This window comes from Pelobates fuscus, chromosome 10 (genome assembly GCF_036172605.1).
Source record: "Pelobates fuscus isolate aPelFus1 chromosome 10, aPelFus1.pri, whole genome shotgun sequence".
NCBI classification, from domain to species: Eukaryota; Metazoa; Chordata; class Amphibia; order Anura; family Pelobatidae; genus Pelobates; species Pelobates fuscus.
In genome coordinates this window covers 45,016,827-45,032,774 of record NC_086326.1, presented here as the reverse complement: position 1 = coordinate 45,032,774, position 15,948 = coordinate 45,016,827, and the positions used below count along the sequence as shown (strand labels likewise).

General features: G+C 40.8%; 1 protein-coding gene across 3 annotated transcripts in view; it reads left to right on the top strand.

Annotated features, from left to right (window-relative positions):
• CTBP2 (C-terminal binding protein 2) overlaps positions 1 to 15,948 on the top strand; it is a 46,218-nt gene that overhangs the window by 24,013 nt on the left and 6,257 nt on the right. For 2 of the 3 annotated variants that reach the window (XM_063433728.1, XM_063433727.1), the window contains exons 3-8: positions 2,688 to 2,832; positions 6,564 to 6,770; positions 7,027 to 7,241; positions 7,869 to 7,999; positions 9,742 to 9,869; positions 9,948 to 10,065. In XM_063433728.1, coding sequence (XP_063289798.1) covers positions 2,688 to 2,832; positions 6,564 to 6,770; positions 7,027 to 7,241; positions 7,869 to 7,999; positions 9,742 to 9,869; positions 9,948 to 10,065 — 944 coding nt within the window. Of the gene's footprint in view, positions 1 to 2,687; positions 2,833 to 6,563; positions 6,771 to 7,026; positions 7,242 to 7,868; positions 8,000 to 9,741; positions 9,870 to 9,947; positions 10,066 to 10,321; positions 10,378 to 15,948 lie in introns of all 3 variants that reach the window. The other variant, XM_063433729.1, reaches the window with a different exon arrangement.

Sequence of the window (15,948 nt, the reverse complement as noted above, 5' to 3'; positions counted from 1 at the left end):
TGGTCTGTCATTTCCTGGGGAAGAGGCGGTTTGGGCACATGGACTTAGTGTGGGCTCGGTAACAGCTGGAGCAGACATGAAACAACCTGCTGAAACTGCAGCCTCCTGCGTTGAAGTTGTTGCATAGCTGTGCCTTGCCCAAAAACACAATAGGTGTCCCCAGCTTGTCTTTTAACCCTTTCTGTTTGACTCTACTTGTCCTAGGGTTGGTGTAGTTAGTGGTGGGTAAACTGGGCTTGTTGGAGCACAAATTGGTAGAGTGAGAGTTTGAAGAGCAAATTGCACAAGCCGGTGGTACTAGCTCGGCAAAGTGACGACAGAACAATTCAGTGTACGTGTGACTCCAATCTATCCTAATGTTGAACTGCGCAAAGGTTGCTGCTGCCGTGGCTGAAAATGATTTGTGATCATCGTAAAAATTGGTACCACCGTACTTGTTCCCCAGATCTACCAACTTGTGCATGCACAAGTCCAGTTCCTCTCTACGTTGGGTTAAATTTAAGCATATTACGTCTCTATATAACCCGAAGGGTAGTGCAAAGTCTGGGATGGACAACTTTTTTACCTAACCTAGGATCTTTGGCTTTGAGCACCACTGACAGGTCACTGTAGTTGTACGTCTTGTTTTCTACTACGTCTTGTGATACAATCAGTAATGATATGAGGTTTACGTCCTTTCCCTCCAATATGTCTTTCTTGATGTTGGGAGGGACCATATGTGGTGTGATGATATGTGTAGCGGAACCCTGTGAATTCTGTGTACCTGTGACATTACCCTGCAAGACAGTTTGGTCTATGATTTGTGTAGGAGGAATATCTGGGGGACACACGGTAACTGGTGCTGGAGATTCCAACTTTTTCATTCTTTGGTTCAAATTATTGATGGATGCCAGCATGGCTATCATTGTGGTCTGAATCCCTGTAAGGGTGTCATTAATGTTATTTTGAGTACTGGTCATCATAATTCTGTATAACTCTGCCTTCCTGGCAGTGGCAGGATAAGGTACCCCCTACACCTCAGATCTGCGGCGATCTTTGGGATTGTCCATGGTCTTATAGAAAAGGGGCTTGATTCTCGCCTGATGTAGGGGCCGTAGTTGGAGTGGGTGGTCTAGCTGGCGTGCTGGGTAGGGAGAAGTCTTCTCCTTGGTCTGACACGTGAGACATGCTATAATTAAATTTAAACGTGAGACTTATCACGATATGGTTATTTGTGACTTGCGTTATCTGGCATCTCTTTAAATGCTGGGTGGCGAAGAACTTAACTACTTTTGAGATGGTGAGGTCCTGTCTATGATTTGGCCCTGTGCTGTGCCATTAAAACAGAGGCAGGGTGTAGGCCTGTGAAGAACTTGATAAGCGGTGAAAGGATAAGGAAAGTCCCTTTCTAAACCTCTTAGCATAGTGTTGCGAGACTATATCTACGATTTGGACCGATGGGTCCAAATACCTCTATATGAGGATGGGTGTTGGTTTCGGGGAAACTTCTACAGTACCTGTATACGGGGCCATTCCAGTACCCTAACTGCCAGTTAACGATGCTAGGGGTAGAAAGTATGAAGGAAATAGCATACATGTTAACTTTTTTGAAGGGCTCTTATGGGTTGACGGGATGTCTGATTTATTAGTATGTACCACCTGTTAATAACCAAGACGATGGTTGGTAACTTCAACATGAATGTGTGAGCATTTAATATTAGTTCAGAGTGATACATACCTGAGTAAACCGATTCTCCTCTTAAGGGGTTGTAAGTATGGTTGGGCTACTTCTGGACCTAGTAGATTGAAGGATTGAAATGAAGCTTATGCTTAATTTTCGAGTGATTAGGTGTGATAGAAATATATGCTTGACTATGTACTTGGTAAGTAGATTGTTTTTTAACGTATGAAATTCTATGAACTGTGTGCAAACCTTTGATGTTACCTTGTAATTGTCTTCCTGGTCTGTTTGTGTGGTTACGTATGTTTGTTTTTCTACTAGAGTTATTGTATGACCTGATTGCTCTATAACGTAAAAGACATATTACGTGCAAAGTATGCTTGTAGCTGTAGGTCTATGTTGGTTTACATGAATATATAGGTTGTTCTATTTAAAGTTGTTCTGTTAGTGTGGATAATGTACGTGACTTTTTAAATTGTGTGTAGCTTACTCTAGTGGCCATGTTATGTAGATGCCAGAAACGGGTATAATAGAGAATACAACTTACTGGTCTGTATATTTGTGGTACAGATCGTGTATTCGGGTAGATGCGAGAGTACCCGTTTGAATAGGAACTGAAGATTGATAGGAGTTCTGACTGGAATATAATCGTTTCATGATATGTCAAGACTCTTTACCGGAGTTTTACCTAGTATTCTCTATGACGAAAGTATTAAACAATTTGACATTTGATGGGGCCATGAGGGAATTCTTCTTGGCAGAACCAGAAGTGAGCAGACGACATCAGCCCAGTGTGTAGGTAGGTTTGGGTTTTTATAGGCCTCATCAACCCGTCCCACAACTCCAGGCTCTGCCTTCCCATATAGATATAAACACAATATACACACACACACTTACTTAGTACACACATTTTGGGTTAAAAAAAAACTACTGTATACAGAAAAATACGTTATTATGCATTGCTTGCAATATATGCTATACCATACCATTGTTTTCTTGCTGGGGTTAATGACCCTTTGTATTGCAGGTTTTGAATGAAGCAGTGGGTGCCATGATGTATCACACCATTACCCTGACACGTGAAGACCTGGAAAAGTTCAAATCTCTTCGGGTCATAGTGCGAATAGGCAGTGGATATGACAACATTGACATCAAGGCAGCTGGAGATATGGGTAAATAGTAGCTATAATTTGATCATTTTCATGCTAAGATTAGGAGTCCTCATACATAAGGTGCGGGAACTGTTATACGGTTTTTACTGCATATGACGGGCTTTTCAATTTTATTTTAAATAAATAAGTTTTAATTGTTTAACATGTGATTTTACTCTGCTTTTGCTGTGTTTTTTTTTTTTTTACTATTTAAAGGGAATTATAAGTACCATAACCACGGCTACTCACAATGTTATAAGTGTAAGGGCACTTGACCCGCCCCCCCCCCCCCCTTTTTTTTTTATCAAACTGTTTTGGAAGTAGAACAAAAATATCTCTCCCCTCTAGCAATAATAATGTGAAATTTACACTCCTGTATTATTAGCTATGAATCTGCCCGATCTTGAACTGCATTGATAGGGTGAGAACAATGGGTGGAATTGACATTACTTGTGTATATAGTCTGCCTTATCCACAGGAGTGGTACTGGACAAAGGACCATTTGTATGTCAGATGGTTCCCACTTGGTACGACAAAACCAAGGAGTGGCACCTACAAATTTAGTGCACTATAAAAACTACAGTAAGCCGTTGTTGGAACATAGGCGCTGATTTCTTTATGTACTAGACTTGTGCCTTCAAAGCCAAGCGTCTGTATCTCTGAAGTTCCATACGTACACATAAGAAAGCAAATGGCTAATGCTATGTTCGGACATGCACATTAGATTTGGTATTCTGAGTTTGGCCTCTGGCAGCAAAAAAAAAAGGAAAGAAAATAAATTATTGATTTGGGGGGAGGGGGAGATATTTGGACGACCTGAACCATCAACTGATTGAATGTCTGAGGTCCTAACCTTAATTACATTTTTAGAAAAAGTGGTTTGGCCGAACCAAATTTTTGGCCATGCACAAGTCTAGTATATACTATAGGGCAGTGATGGCGAACATTTTTGAGCCAGAGTGCCCAAACCGCAACACAAAACAACACATTTTTTCCTCAATGTGCCAACATGGCAATTAAACCGCACAAACTCTCTACACACAAGCTCACTGACACACATACACACAGACACAAGGTTACTATACACAAGCTCACTACACACAAGCTCACTGACACACACACACACACACACTGAGCTTGTGTGTATGTATGTATGTCTGTGTGTCAGTGAGCATGTGTGTATGTATGTATGTCTAACACATACACACAAGTTCAGTTCACTAGAACCCACAGAGTAAAAAGTCAGTTCACTGGCACACATCTGGCAGCAGTGTATAGCTTTTATGCTGATTCCCAGGCTAATACTTTTGGAGCTTGTGAACCCACTCGATAAAAAGCTCTCCCTCGTGGTTCTGGCACTCAGTGATGACTCAGAGCGCACGCTGGGAATCTCCTCGGCTGCTCTCTGTCATCACGGAGTGCCGGAGCCACGAGGGAGAACTTATTATAGAGTGGATCAAGAGGAGGTACCTAGCATCGCATATTGCCCACCGGACCACCAGGGAATACTTTTTATTAAATATATTGCACATCCAGCAATATATTTAATACAAATAAATGGCACTTTTCTTTGGAGGTGGCAGTATCCCTGCCAAGGAGCGCTCAGGTGGCCCTCCCGCACAGCTCGCAAACACTATGGTTGGCCCTGCACAGGGATGGCAAAATACCGCCCCTGTTAAAGTGCCGCCTGGGGCCATGGCCCCACCTGCTCCTATGGACAGGCCGGCCCTGCAGGTCCCACAGAGAGGGCTCGTTGTGCAAGCTGTGGCACGTGTGCCATAGGTTTACCATCACTGCTATAGGGTAATGGTCATGTTTTGTATAAAAGTTAAACCATGTTGGTTATAGTAGCAGAGTTTATTTGAAAAAATAGCTGTCTACTTAACAGTAACTATTTCAATGAATTTACTTCCAAGAAACTAAAGAGTTTTATTTATTTTACTAAAAAAAAAATATAATTAAATTCTAATTCGTATTATTAATCTTATTTCTAGGCATTATATTCACTGGTATATATACGGTCTTTTGCTAGAAGTCTTCTCATTAGCATCATACACTGATCAGCCTCTACAATTAAACCACCTGCCTAATATTGTGTAGGTCCCCTCGTACTGCCCAAACTGCTATGATGCATTGAGCAATATTACTTCCGCCGGCCTACCTTTTTTCCATAATAGTGCAGCCTCCTGCCATCTCTTCCCCAGGTAGATGACGCACACACCCGGCCATCCACCTGATCTAAAAGAAAATGTGATTTATCAGACCAGGCAACTACCATTGCTCAATGGCCCAGTTCTGACTCCTACATCCCCACTGAATTTGCTTTGGTGGTGAATAGGGGTCATCATTGGGGCTCTGATTTATCTGTGGCTACACAGCCCTATACGCGGCAAACTGTGATGCTCTGTATGTTCTGACACTTGTGTTTTTTTTTTTATCTATTATGACCAGCATTAAGATTTTTAGCAATTTGAGCTACAGTAGCTCGTGTGATTGGACCAGATGGCTAGCCCATCAATTAGCCTTGGGTGCCCATGACCCTGATGCCCATTTACCAGTTGTGCTTCCTTGCACCACTTTTTTTAGGTACTAACCACTGCATACCGGGAACACCCCACAAGACCACAAGCTGGTTTAGGGATTCTCTTACTAAGTCATCTAGTCATCACTATTTGGCTCTTGTCAAAGTCACTAAGATGTTTTCGATTGCCCATTTTTCCTGCTTCCAACACATGAAATTCAAGAACTGACTGTCCACTTGCTGCCGAATTTATCTCACCCCTTGACAGTTGCCATTGTATCAATATAATATAACGTTTCTCACTTCACCTGTCAGTGGTTTTAATATTGTTGCTGATCAGTGTATAGTACACTGAGGTAGAATAATAGAAATGTATCATGGAACAATCTGGATTTGCCTTTCAGAAAGTCACCCTTTGGTTCAGGGTATTTTTTTAACCATCCTAATCCTGTTTGTGTTTCTGCACAACTTTAAAGGGACACTATTTACCAAAAAGACTTAGGCTTAATGAAGCAGTTTTTGTTTATAGACCATGACGTTTCATTGCCCAGTTCATGCCTTTGAAGCCTCACTGCTCAATTCACTGCAATTTAGGAGTTAAATCACTTTTATTTTTATTTATGCAACCCTAGCCACACCTCCCCTGGCTATGACTGACACAGTCTGGATGAAACAAAGTGTTTTAATTTTCAATCAGATGTCAAAGTTTTTATCTCCTGCTCTGTAAACTAAATTTTAAATCACATACAGGAGCCTCCTTATTAATAGAGCAGGAGATAAGACATTTTAAATCAAACATAATTTACAATAAAGGAAGTGTAAACATTAGATGATTATTTACAGGAAGTGTTTCGGAAGGCTGTGCAAGTCTCAGGCAGGGAGGTGTGACTAGTGCTACAGAAACAGAGTAATTTAACTTCTAAATGGCAGAGAAATTAGCAGTTAGACTGCAGGGGCATAATCTATACACCAAAACTGCTTCATTGAGCTAAAGTTGTTTTGGTGACTCTAGTGTCCATTTAACCATCAAACCAAGGCTCTCCTGCCACTATAGAAACATGTTCCATGGTATGATCATTGTAGTTTCAACCATCTAACTTTTTCACTTCTTGGTATATTAAAAATGTACTTTTAACACCATTGCAATTACATTCTAAGAAGCTGTTGCTTCTGCAGCTGGAGTATTACAGATACTCAGTAGCACTCTAAATGTGAATGTGTTTTCTTCCAGGGGTGGCCGTGTGTAACATTCCTTCAGCAGCTGTGGAGGAGACAGCAGATTCAACTATTTGCCACATCCTTAATCTTTACCGAAGGAACACGTGGCTTTATCAGGCACTGCGGGATGGGACACGGGTGCAAAGTGTGGAGCAGATCAGGGAGGTGGCTTCAGGTGCAGCCCGGGTGCGTGGGGAGACCCTTGGCCTCCTAGGATTTGGTAAGTTTTATTTTTTTCTGCTAGGAAAAAGAAAATCTGGAAGCTCATCATTGTCCTTAACAATTGCTGACTTGTGTTAGGTGCTCAAGTTATTTCACAAAACTGGATATTTTCAGGGATTTAACAGAATTATTTATTTTAGGCCCCATGTCAGCTACAAACATGCAGAGTTCTTCAATTAACTGAGTATTGTATAATGTACGCCAAAAAGGCTGAGATGTCCTAGGGTTCTTGATTTTGTGTTCTCTGCTCCCAGGACGTGTCGGTCAGGCGGTGGCTGTAAGAGCAAAGGTATTCGGATTCAACATTATCTTTTATGACCCGTACCTTCAGGACGGCACCGAGCGCTCACTAGGGGTGCAGAGAGTCTATACATTGCAGGACTTGCTCTACCAAAGTGACTGTGTTTCTCTGCACTGCAGCCTTAACGAGCATAACCACCACCTCATTAACGACTTCACAATCAAACAGGTAAATATGTCCAATATGCAGATTTGATAACAAAACAAAACAAAATAAAATGTAATAAGTCATCTGAACTATGAGGATGTCAACATGAACAGACATGTCAATGTAGCCTTCCTATTTATAGTTATATTTTGTTGGTCTATCACAGCCCTGCGGTATATTTATATCACACAGAGACAGCACTGGTAACCTCACTATCTATTGCAGAATATAAATTAAATGTAGATTTTTGATTAGTCTATTGAATTTCCTACTGCAGCTTAAAAATTGTGTATATTGTTTAACACACATCTTTTTCTATGCGAAAACAAAATAAATGGTCTACTTTACTACACCAGTTTTCTTAGCAGCAGCAAAGTATTGGAGGGAATTGTTGGACCAATGTTCCAATCAATAGGATCTATTGACTGACCTTGTCCCAACCAACAAGTAAAAGTCACGTGTTGTGGAAAACTTGATGGATCTGGCAGCATTGTAGACTATTGCTTTATCATATATGTACAATTTTAGTCCCCGGTTTGTTGCACAGGAATAAGATCGGTTACTTAGTTTGGTTGTAATTATCATTCCCAATATTCTGGAATTACATTCGAGCAGTCTGAGTTTTATTTTCTTCTTATTTCATTCTAGATGAGGCAAGGAGCCTTCCTGGTAAACACAGCAAGAGGCGGCCTTGTGGATGAGAAAGCACTAGCACAAGCTCTGAAGGAGGGCAGAATACGAGGAGCCGCTCTGGATGTGCATGAATCTGAACCTTTTCTGTGAGTTTTTTTTTTAAAAAACACAGTTATTAAATCACCTACCCAAGGACACGGAATATTAGGTCAACACTTAAGGCTTCATTTGATTTTATTTTTTATAATTTTGGGGGGAAAATGTTGCTTTTAAGTTTCAATAGCAATGCTGAACACAAGCAGTACCTTATGGGCACAGCTGCCAGAGGGGGGGACCCTGCAGACTGGCTTATGGAGCAAACCATACTTATTTCACATATGTGGGTGCCTGCTTTTTGTTTTAAAGAAATATCCAGACAAAGTATGGTAAATACTCCTGTTAAAACACTTTACAGTGACTATTAACACATTGCCTATGTGCCATGTCTGCTTATACAAAAGGATAATTGGATCATTTGAAGGAATACTATAGTCACCACCCTAATGTAGTGGTTCTGGTGGCTATAGCATGTCCCTGCAGGCTTAGAAATTTAAATGCTGCCTTTTGAGAGAACAGGCAGTGTCTACAATGAGTGACGGCTACTAGAGGTACTTTTTGATTTTGGTCCTGCAAAGGCTGCATCTCTATGGGGAGCGTGGCAGTTGCATTGATTCATTGCATTTCTAAAAAAGATGAGAGTGGCAGAGTGTGAAGTTTTGCTGCATGTGGGCACTAGCCTCCCAATCCTTTTACTATAGGAAAGCATTGCATTAACTGAGCTCATCCAGATTAATTATCTCTGCAAAGTTGGGGCTGCCCACGGACAGAGCAGCCCGGCCATGGAGAAAAGCTAGGTAAAGCTCATCTTATCATGCACATGGCAAGGGGTAGGCACCTAAACAGGTCACTATAGCATTAGGAATACATGTTTGTATTCCTATACCTGATCAGTTTGTAAATAAAACTCCATTATTTTATCTAAGGTGGGTGACTTAAACTTAATGTGTGCTGTGCTACAGTAAGAATTTCAGATTTGTTTTTAGGCCCCAGATTATTAACTTAATTTTTTCAGCCAATGCCATAAGCCAAGATCTGAAACTCCAAGAACCAGACTCCTTAACATGTTTCTCATGGTTTTTAGCTGTATTGTACCTTTTCTGATGCTACTGTTATATTTTTCTTCTGTTATTCATATTACTGTGCATAATCCTACAACAGTATTACAAATTGATGTAATGACAATGACTCTCATCTAGTATATTATATGTACATTGCTTTTGTCTGGACGAATCGGTCTTATATTGTTATCACACTCTTGTACTAATACATATTCTATACGTTTAACTGTTGTTAGATGTTAAAATTCTAATGTTAATAAGAATTTCAAATATAATTCCATGGATGTGTCACATCTCAGGCTCCATCCTTATGGTTAGAGCCACACACTGATTTTGGCTCCTACAAACATTTATAAATATGTTTCAATACATAGTTTAGGGTTATTTAATTGTGACTTTCACATGTAACTGTCTGGTGAAGGCCAAAAAGATGAGCCAAAATGGAAAATTCTCAGTGTGTCATTTCAGCATAAAATGAGCTACTACCTGGAGATTAGTTAATAACATTGATTGTGTTGCATGTTAACCATGAATAGTCAGGAATCCAGCATCTGACCAGTGCATTTTATTTTGGGATGTTCTATGGCACATTCAGCATGCAATATGGGGTGGAAAAGATTCTCTACCTTCAGTATTCTAAATTTAAGAACCATTGTTCAGCCAGTGTATGCACTAAATAGGTGATTAGAAAGACTTTACTCAGTACAACTTGTTGCTCCCATACTTTGCAGGTTTGCTCAGGGTGCTCTGAAAGAAGCCCCAAATCTTATCTGCACCCCGCACACTGCATGGTACAGTGAGCAGGCATCCCTGGAAATGAGGGAAGCTGCTGCTACTGAAATGCGTCGAGCTGTCACAGGTAAGAAGTATGTCATCAATGATAATTTATAAATTGAACTACTGAGCTTCACTCTAAGGAGATCTCCTTTATTTGTAGGTCGCATTCCAGATAGTCTCAGAAACTGTGTGAACAAGGAATTTTTAGTGGCATCCGCCCAATGGCCTACGCTGGAACAACAAGGAGCCAATGTAGAGCTTAATGGAGCCACCTACAGGTGAGAAGTTTAGTTATTAGACATCTTGACACCAAATTCCTTCCGACCTACATCATCATGTAGCACTGATAGGCAACCTAACCTACACCTTTCCAATTATAAAGACAACTCTGATCCATGGGCGTGGTAGTACAGTCTCATGATCTGCTCCCATTATTTTAATATTTATACAGTTTGGGACGTTCTGTCTCTGTACAATAAACAGATTCAATCTTAGCTATTTTTATAATAAGAATCTTTTTCCTGATTCATACAGATCTGTGTGTGTCCAGCCATTGCAGGGAGAGAAGCGCTGAATATCAACTACAATCTGTAAGGAATCTAACTTTTCTTTTCCTCTTACATTCAGAAGTGTAAAAATCGCTCACACCTTCATCCCAATGAACAGAGTTATTCACTAACATGAACTGTTGTGTATTTACCAGGAGACTGCAGTTTGTCAGTTAATTCCTAACAATTCACAGCTTAAGGTTTGTTAGTGAATAAACCCTTTCTCTTACCACAACACTGTAGTATTAACATCTGAATTGCAAAAATGAAGGGAGGGAAGTTATGGTTTTGTATAACTTTGGAAATCCGCTGTAATGACTGATGGTTAAGATAGCAATATTCACTTTTTATACAAAAAAAAACCCCAATGGGTTTTATTCAAGAAACATCAACGTAAAAGTTAAGCAGTCACCATGAAACCCAATGGAATGTTCCATTTTAAAGCCTTGCACCAGCACTGGGATATTATATGTATTTTCTTGGTAGAGAAAGGGTTACACCCCTAGCCCACTTGACTTAGTTCCACACTGCCTAATCTCAATTCTGTGCATATTGTAGGTCTGTCTTCAGTGCAACTTTAAAGCTGGCAGACGTACTAATCTTCTCTCTTGCAGGCAGAGGCTCTCCTCCCCCCCCCCCCCCCTCCATTGTTTTATTATAATATAATTCTTCCCCCTCCCCCCCCCCTCCCCCCAAAAATACCTCCTCTCCCCCTCCCTTTGCCGGCTCAGATTGTGTGCTTGTAGTCTGAGCTGGCAAAACAATCCAAGCACAGGCTTCTCTGTGAGTAGGGCCCTGCAAGGCAAACCTTTCCAAAATAGAAGTAAATGGTTGCCATAGGAATTTAGCTGGGCTAGTTAGAGCAGGGGCTCACTGTCCTCTAAAGTTCATTTGATCATGGATTATTGGTAGGACATACGAAAAAGCTAATTACCAGTACTCTCTTAAATCAGACCTTTCTTTTTAAGAGTGCAGCTAATCCTATTAGTGACCTAATTGAGCCAAAATTAAACATATATCCCCACTTAGTGGTTTCTAATCTTTCATTTTTTTTACTCCTGTAAAAAAGTCATTTGCAGCCTAACATGAAGCCATAGAAACTTGATTTTTGTACTTCAGTTTAATATGTCTTTATACCTAGTGCATAATTAGGTAGCAAATTTCTAAGGGAAAACTACTTTTTGGGGTAAGTGGATGCTTACCAATAATCCTGCAGTTGCAACTGGGTCTGGAAGAATGATCAGAATATGGTACCAGACGTCCCTACAGTGCTTGTGCGTAAAACCTAACTGCATAGATAGAAGAAATGGGCAAAGTTAGAATTTGAGGTTTCATTTAATTTTGCTAAAATAAATATTGCATTATGCTAATTTTAGACTTGCAGGTTAAGTGTTTTGTAACGTTTTCCCAACTCACTATGGATATATCGATCATACAGTGCTTGTACAAACTTGGGATTTGACACTTCATACTGTTAGGCAATCCTTACATATACAATGGGAGGCAAATCTGTTGATTAATCAAGGTTGGATCACATATGAATGTAAACGGATTTCCCTCCTGCATCATACAAATATTGCTAACACCTACCCACCCCAACATTAAATAAGGCTTCACGTGAGGTCAGCCACATTGGTCAGATACCAGTGGAATGAAATTAGTAATTTTTCTCCATTCCTCTTTAACCCCTTAAGGACACATGACATGTGTGACATGTCATGATTCCCTTTTATTCCAGAAGTTTGGTCCTTAAGGGGTTAAAGGATATTTTCTGTAGCCTAGATATTGCCTTAGGGTTTTTTTTCTCTCTCTCCAAAATTCCCTTCCTAACTGCCTAAGTTCCAACCCTTTCTTAAAGGGACACTGTAGTCCCCACCAAAAAATGTTTAGCTTATTGAAGTGGTTTTGGTGTATAGATCATACCCTTACAGCTGCACAAATTGCATTTTAACTAGTCTCTCAATTCAATTAACTGTGCTTTGGGACACAGCCATGATATATAAAGCTGAAGTAATTTTGGTGCTTAGACCAAGCAACTATTGTAAATGGTACTTTACCTTTAATATAGTACTGTTATGGTAAAAAGAACATTTTGTGGTTTGTCTCTTACTAGAGGGTATAAAGCTGCAGCCATCAGCCAACACTTATGGTCTATAACAGTGATGGGAGTTACAGTCCCAACACAATGTGACCATATGAGAGTATTGAGGTCTCTTTTCAGCTAAGGTGGCAGAAGTATTACAAGCAGCCTTAGTGCTGAATAGTCCCTGGCGCTCTAGAGTCTCACCTAATGCTACTAAATAGTCTGTCAGATTAAATTTGTGTTTGACACTAAATCCTCAAACCACGTCCATCTGGTTCACTTTGAATCGGTCTTCTCTCCTGGTTGTAGTGAACACATTTAGTTTCTTGAACTGCTGCTTTTGGAGTTTTAATGCTAGAATTTACATTGAGGAGTCTCTTGTAATCAGGGGCGTAGACTGTGTGTGTCGTCGTCCCCCCTCCCTTCGAACCCCTTATTGTCCATGGACTAATCTACTTTTCCCGACACCCAATAATTCCAGTTTGGGACACCTGCCTAAAGCCCTATACATTGACATGATTATGCACTAAACTCCCACATTTCGCGATTTGGAAAAGCTCTGGCCAGGGGCTGTAGCGATAGCAGAGATGGGATTCAGATATAAAGGAATGTAGGTGTCTGTGTGTGCATTTTATTAGTTATAGCAATGCTTACTTTGCACTGTTAAATACACCTCTAGTGTGTCTGCCTGACAGCCACCAGTGGCGCTCCTGCTGTGAGAACCTAGTCAAACTCACAGCGAACAGCCATTTCATTGGAAAATAGTAGCACAGGCCACCCATGGCAATATTTGTCCCCAGAGCTCTGCAGAGGAGCATTGGATTGGACATTTAGAAGATTTAGAGATATGCTGCGATTTAGAGAAGTAAGCCATACACTTTATTCCAGTTTTTTTTTAGATTTACAGAAGCCCTGAATCTAAATTAAAATAGGACAATAGTGTTCCTTGAAACTGAACATACAGAATTTAGTGAATAACCATCTTTCCCCACCATCGAGAGAAAGAGAGTGAGTATGTTTTCTGTGTGTGTGTTTTCTATAAGTACCCGGTACCTCAGCAGTCATTCAAGGCATTACAATCACACTCTGAAACGTCAGTGCATATTGCTGCAGTTACAACAGCATGTTCCCCTGCGAAGGGGTGCACAGAAGTCCAGTCTCACTCAAACACCAGTCCAATAGAAAAATCAATAAATATTAACATGCCCTACCATTGCTTATTGCTGGACTGCCTCACTTACACTCGCATGATTCTTCTAGTAATAGTCCAGTACAAACAGACCCTGGCATGTACTGGATAGAGTGAAACAGGATGGGAAAGCAGTCAGTAATACAGTGTGTGACACTTGCCCTTGTCTGCCATGTCAGCACAGTTGCTTTCAGCACATGCTAGATGTCGCAAACAGAATGACTGCAATGGCATGGGGCAGCCACAAGGAGGCTCATGAGTGAACAGTCCAGCAATAATCAATCTGCACAGCAGTCAGCAAGACAAGCATCTCAGAATTACTTTAGTGACTGACTTATTATTGTTATTTATATAGAGAAATCAAATTCCGGAGCGCTTTACAGTGGGTGGACGAACAGACACGTAGTTGTAACCAGACAAGTTAGACACATAGGAACAAAGGGATTGAGGGCCCTGCTCAACGAGCTTACATGCTAGAGGGAGTGGGGTAAAATGACACAAAAAGGTAAGGATTGTAACCTCTACAACACGCATCTAAAGCACTTAGAGGAAATATACCTGCAATTTTAGCTTCCAGTCAATTTTTTACATTTACAGAGTGATTCACAAATGCCTAAATTTAAACAAACGAAGTGCCAGGAGTCAGGGAGACCATGGTGATCACAAGTTACAGATTGAGCTGAGCATAACTCTCCTTCCCCTGCACCCCGTGGACTAGTTGCCGCAGGAGTTATTATGCATAGACCCCAGACAGTGATGGTGCAGCTGGACAATAGTTGCTTTTAGAAGTGGTTATAGTGTTTGGAATCTGTACATGCGGTGTTTCTGATTGAAAGACTGCACATTCACATATTTGTACTTCTGTGCAAAGGTGATAACTACACCCTGGCACAAGTGCCGTTCAGACAGTCTATTCTCAATTCAGACAAACTAGTTTTTTTTACACAGATCTCTGCACCTCAGGGTTTTTTTTTTTTTTAATCCCCCTCATACTGTCTTCTCCAACTCAGCGTGCACATGCGCTTGAGGGATAGTACATTAAAAAAAAAAAATCTTTAGACCTCATGAAGATTCTACTCTGCAAATAACCAGTTATAGAAAGTTGTGGTATAGAGAAAGGCTTACAAGAAACACTATAAACACCAGAGCCAGTACTAGATTTGTAGTGTTTTTTTTGGAGTTATCACCCAATTTTTTGTTGAGCTATTTGCCAAAACAAAAACAACCTCCTCAAGTTCTGCCGAGATAATGCAAGAGAGGAATTTCTGCATTATCAGTACTTGGTCATCCAGTCTGTGACAGCTAGGCTCCAAAAGCCAAAATCATTGCCACTGAAGAGAGGACAGCAGACAAAGATCCTGCCTTTGCCTCAAACTTGGTCAATCATCGCACCCACACTCTCCTAAAAACCGTGGGACTGTAGCAAAACACTACTTTAACAAATCACCATTGTCTCATGTACTGGGTACACTACATTATAAACGGTTACTATAAGCAGAATGACTAATCTCGCTCACCGGCCGAGGAGACCTAATGCGCATGCGCGGAAATGCCGCGCATGCGCATTACGTCTCCCCATAGGAAAGCATTGAAAAATCATTTCAATGCTTTCCTATGGGGTTTTGAGCGACGCTGGAGGTCCTCACACAGCGTGAGGACGTCCAGCGACGCTCTAGCACAGGAAACCTGGAAGTGACCTCTAGTGGCTGTCTAATAGACAGCCACTAGAGGTGGAGTTAACCCTGCAATGTAAATATTGCAGTTTATGAAAAACTGCAATAATTACACTTGCAGGGTTAAGGGTAGTGGGAGTTGGCACCCAGACCACTCCAATGAGCAGAAGTGGTCTGGGTGCCTGGAGTGTCCCTTTAATGTAGTGTCTCTGATGTCCACAACCTGTGCCTGCAGGACTTTTAATGTAAACACCGCCTTTTCAACACCTCTAGTGGCAGTTACTCAGACTCAAATGATTTTCTATTCACAGATGCGGTCTGGCGTTTTGCCATGCATGTGCAACAGCTGTACAATGCTTTCCTATGGCAAAACATTGAAGTGGCTGAGATAGTCAAATATGATCTCAGCCAAGAGGGTTGGGTAACGGAGCAGCGCTGAAAATAAGGCGGGTTAACTCAAATTATTAATGGGAGCAAGAAATGTAAACAGCACTTTTAGAACTACAGTGGCAGTAATACAGGTGCTCCTCTAACCCTTTAAAGACAGAGGCTATTGTACAAGTTCTGAACCAAAACAAAACCTAGAATTTAAACTGTTAAACCATAATTTACCTATTTTATATTAAGCCAGACTTATTACATAATTTGTTTAGGAGAAATGGGGCTTC